The 4,388-nt window shown below is 70.0% G+C and overlaps 3 protein-coding genes across 3 annotated transcripts; 2 read left to right on the top strand and 1 right to left on the bottom strand.

Moving 5' to 3' along the window:
• Positions 1 to 391: 391 nt before the first annotated feature.
• Positions 392 to 1,060, bottom strand: AURANDRAFT_13277 (hypothetical protein; the record flags this gene model as incomplete). Its single annotated transcript, XM_009044335.1, has 1 exon — positions 392 to 1,060. A coding segment is annotated over one exon (669 nt), but the record flags the coding sequence as incomplete, so codon positions are not given.
• A 254-nt stretch (positions 1,061 to 1,314) lies between these two features.
• On the top strand, positions 1,315 to 3,060 carry AURANDRAFT_68628 (hypothetical protein; the record flags this gene model as incomplete). Its single annotated transcript, XM_009044336.1, has 1 exon — positions 1,315 to 3,060. One exon carries the CDS (start codon positions 1,315 to 1,317, stop codon positions 3,058 to 3,060), a length of 1,746 nt encoding a protein of 581 aa, XP_009042584.1.
• Positions 3,061 to 3,311: 251 nt separating this feature from the next.
• On the top strand, positions 3,312 to 3,800 carry AURANDRAFT_68627 (hypothetical protein; the record flags this gene model as incomplete). The annotated part of the gene is made up of 1 exon (XM_009044337.1): positions 3,312 to 3,800. A coding segment is annotated over one exon (489 nt), but the record flags the coding sequence as incomplete, so codon positions are not given.
• Positions 3,801 to 4,388: the final 588 nt, after the last annotated feature.

Here is a 4,388-nt window from a genome sequence, read left to right as displayed (position 1 = left end):
CGTAGGCGGCCGTCGCCGTGATCGCGCGCGCGCTCTCCGCCCTGGCGTCCGCGCCGATGTAGACGTAGAGGTGGAAGCCCGTGTCGAGGTACGTGGCGGCGTCGGCCGCGAGGGCCGACCGCGCGATCCGCAGGCCCTCGCCGACGGGGAGCTGGACAGTGGCCGCGTCGGCGACGTGGCGGAAGCCCGAAGGAGTGACGCGGTACAGCTTCGGCACGAAGGCCTTGACCGCGCCGTCCTTGTCGTCGGCGTCCCGCACCTCGACGCTCTTCGTGAGGATGCCGAGGACCTTGACCGTGCCGGGCAGGAAGGCCCAGAACTCCGGCGCGGCGGACTCGGGCGCGGCTTCGTCGACGACGACGAGCTTCGCCTTGGGCGCGAGGTCCCGCGCGACCTCGCCGGCCTTGAGCCGCTCGTCCTTGTTCGACGCGGACCCGTTCCACTGCCAGACCGAGCCGTCGCCCGCGTGGAGCACGAAGCAGTCGCCGCTGTTCAGCGAGTCGCGGCGCAGGTCGACCTGCCTGAGCTCGAGCGCGTGGCGCGTGCCCTTGACGCGGTAGAGCAGCGGCGCCGCCGCCGAGGCCTCGACGTGGCGGAAGCCCGACTCGACGCCGCCCCGGAGCACGCGGAGCTGGCCGCAGAAGAGCGCCGCGAAGCCCGCGCTCTCCCGGCCCTGCGTCTCGCGGTGCTGCTTGGCCGCGCCGCCGAGCAGGTCGTCGAGCTCGACCATCTTGTACGCGGCCGTGCCGTACTCGTCGGCCGTCGACTCGTCGCCGATCCAGATGTGGACGTCGTGCGCGAGCCTGTCGCTCTTCGGGTCCGGCCGGAACGTGCGGAGCACGACGTAGCTGTCGCCCGCGTGGAAGCTGCCGTACTGGCGCGCCGGCCACGGCACGACGCGGAACTGCTCGATGCGCCAGACGCGCACCTCGACCTTCTCGCCGACGTGGCGCCACTGCGCCTCCCCCGACGCCGCGGCGGCGCGGATCTTCTTGTCGAGGTCGCTGCCGATGCCGGCGACGTTCGTCTCCTTCCAGTTGATTTTCTTCGGCTTCTGCATCGTCGACCGGCGGCGAACTCGTAGGTGGCGGTCGTCGACCGGCGGCGACTCGCAAGTGGCGGTGCAATTGGCAGCGGTGCGAGAGCCAGCGGAAGCTGAGGCACCTAGATGAGGCACCTCTTCACTTGTTGACATCAACATGCCGATAGCATATCTCTCGATCTCGATTGTTGGGTGACCGCCGAGGCAGCCCCGCGTGTCGGTCGACTTCACCGGAGGCCGTCGGTCGCCCGGTTCGCGCGGGTCGGTCGACGATGGACACGACGGACGACGCGCTGATCTCGACGATGCGCGAGGACCGGGCGCAGCAGCGGCGCCTCGCCGGCGCGCGGCGCCTGACCATGCTCGTGGGCACGGCCTTCGGCATGGCCATGCTCATCGCCGCGGGCCTGCGGAGCCGCGAGGTCGGCGACGCGACGAACTTCCTGAGCTTCCCCGCCTACGGGTCCAAGTCCAAGGCGGCGGACGTCGACGACGCGAGCCCCGCGTCGGACGACGCGGTCGCCGTCGCCGCGAGCTCGTCGTCGGTGACGGAGGTCGTGCTCACGTACGAGGACTTCATCGAGAACAGCGACGTCAAGAAGTACCTCGAGGACGACAAGGGCCTGGACCTGAGCACGGCGTCCGTGGACACGCTCCTCAAGTACGTGCCGCACCGGCTCGTCGTCGAGATCGACCTCGACCTCATCAAGGGCGACGTCGGCGAGGAGGCGACGGAGGGCTTCATCGCCTTCAACCTCATCCAGATGAACGACAGCGGCGACAAGTACACGGGCTCCCTCTTCACGATCCTCAAGTACTCGACGGGCGAGATCGCGCACGTCTACCCGACGTACGCGGCCGAGGACGACATGCACTTCTGCGGCCTCAAGCTCAAGGACTCGTCGACCTTCGTCCTCGCGGGCAACACGGGCACGTCCGAGCGCGGGCCCAAGTACACGCTCGACTGGAAGAGCGGCGACTTCACGCTCCTCGCGGACGGCACGGAGGAGAACTGCCACGACATCCAGTGGTCCTACGAGGGCCGGAATCTGTGGCAGCCGGGGTCGGACCTCAACGTCGTCGAGACCAAGGTGTCCAACGGCGACACGGTGTCGTCCGTGGCCATGGCGGGCTACGCGTCCGACATCAACCACGTGGGCCTGCTGTCGCAGGACTCCGTGACCGTCGCGTCGTCGCGGATGACGAACGCGATCATCAAGGCCCACGTCGAGACGTCGGAGATCGTCTGGGTCGCCGGCGGCGTCAACGGCACCATGGCCATCGAGACGCTGAGCGGCGAGACGCTCGCGGCGGGCGAGTCGCTCTACTACGGCCAGCACAACGCGGAGTACTTTGGGGAGGACGAGTACATGATGTTCGACAACAACTACGACCAGGACGCCGCGTCGCGCCTGCTCATCATCTCCATCGACGAGGACGCGGAGACGATCACGGAGGAGTGGCAGTACGTCTTCGAGGAGTACCCCTGGGGCTACAGCCCCTTCTTCGGCGACAACGACCGCATGATCGGCGGCAACCTGCTCGGCACCTTCTGGCCCCTGACCCTGTCGGGCTCGGACTACGAGGACGTGCGCTACGAGGCCAAGGTCGTCGAGGTCGTCCGCGAGACCAAGGACGTCGCGTGGTCGCTCGAGGTCTACGGCCAGCAGGAGTGCGAGGACAAGGAGTGCGAGCGCAGCAACAACGTCGGCTGGAAGATGTACTCCGCCGAGCGCTTCTTCGTCGCGCCCGTCGTCTACAACGTGACCTGCGGCTCGGGGTCGCTCTCGTTTACGACCCAGAACAACTTCAAGCAGCTCAACCCCTACGACGGCACCTACGTCCTCGCCGACAAGTCCTCCGGCGACACCGTCGCGTCGGGCGACCTCACCTGGCTGCCCCACTGGCGCGCGACGGACCTCGTCGGCATCACCTTCGACTCCGACGGCGAGACGTCCAAGACGCTCACCGTGACGAACCAGTTCGGCGACGAGACCGTCAAGGACATCACCTGCTGAGCGCCCGTCGCCCGACCCGCCGCGTCGACCACCCCGCCCGCGCGCGGCTTCCCCGCCGCCCACCCCGTCCTCTAACGAACTTCTTTCTTATAAACGGCGCGGGCCCGACTTGCTGTGTACCTTGAAGACATCTTGAAGCCTGATAATTGCGAACTCCGGCCTCGTGCTCCGCCACACAGACAAGAGCTTCGGCGCATCGTGTCCGCCGCCTCTCGACGTCGTCGACCGCCCGCGAGCTGCAGCGCGCGCCCATGTTCGTCGCCACGCGCCTGCGCCGCGCCGTGCGCGCCGCGCACGACAGCGGCAACCTCTACGTCGGCCTCGGCGCCGCGGGCCTCGTCGCCTCCGGCGGCCTCGCCTACCGGGAGTGGCGCGAGGACCAGCGGCTCGAGGCCATGCGCGAGATCCGCGCGCAGATCCGCGACCTGAAGAAGGACCAGGACGAGAAGCTGCGGGCGAAGCGCGAGGGCGCGCGGTTCAGCGACCGCAAGGTGCTTTTCACGGCGACGATCAATCGACGGGTGCACGCGGCCATCGGCTTCGACGGCCCGCTCGCGCTGACGCAGGTCACGGCGGGCCAACCCGTCGCCGTGCTCGAGGTCGACATCGGCCCCGAGGGCGGCTACCACGAGTGCCGCAACGAGTTCGGCGAGGGCCTCTACCCGAAGGCCTACATCACGCCCGACGACGCGACGGCCTACGACGCCACGGCCGCGGGCGACGGCGCGAGCTCGAAGCACGTATGCTAGCGCGCGCCGCCGTGTCATATGCACATGGGTTAGCCCGGGCGGTCAGACGAAGAGGCCGCAGGAGGACCGGTGGAAGAACGCGTCGTCGCCGTCGCCGCCGTCGCCGCTGTCGACGCGGCGGGCCTTCGGCCAGCTCGGCGGCCGGCGCCCCGCGTGCTTGCGCAGGAGGCGGAGCGGGCTCCGGCGGCGGTCGAAGAGGGCGACGCTGCCGTGGACGACGTCGCCGCGGCCGCTCGTGACGCTGCGGGCCCGGCGGCCCGCGAGCGCCGGCGGCGCGACGACGTCCGTGACGACGATCTCGACGTGGACGCGGTGGAGCGCGGCCCGCGCGCGCGCGTGCGCGGCGCGCGCGAGCCGGTAGGCGCCCCGGAGCGTCGTCGGCGCGCCGCCCCGGCGCGCCTTGGCGACGGCGTGCCAGCCGCGGTGCTCGCCCGGCCCCTGGCCCCGCAGGAGCTTGCGCGCGTCGATGACGCAGCGGCCCGTCTCGTCGTCCGCGTACTCCGCGAGGCACACGGTGACGTCGATGCGGCCGTCCGCGGGCACGACGAGCTCCATCTTCGCGTGGTCGCCCCACCTCGG

Source organism: Aureococcus anophagefferens, assembly GCF_000186865.1.
Source record: "Aureococcus anophagefferens unplaced genomic scaffold AURANscaffold_258, whole genome shotgun sequence".
Lineage (NCBI taxonomy): Eukaryota > Pelagophyceae > Pelagomonadales > Pelagomonadaceae > Aureococcus > Aureococcus anophagefferens.
Note: the sequence above shows the minus strand (reverse complement) of the source record. Positions and strands in the feature narration are given on the sequence as shown.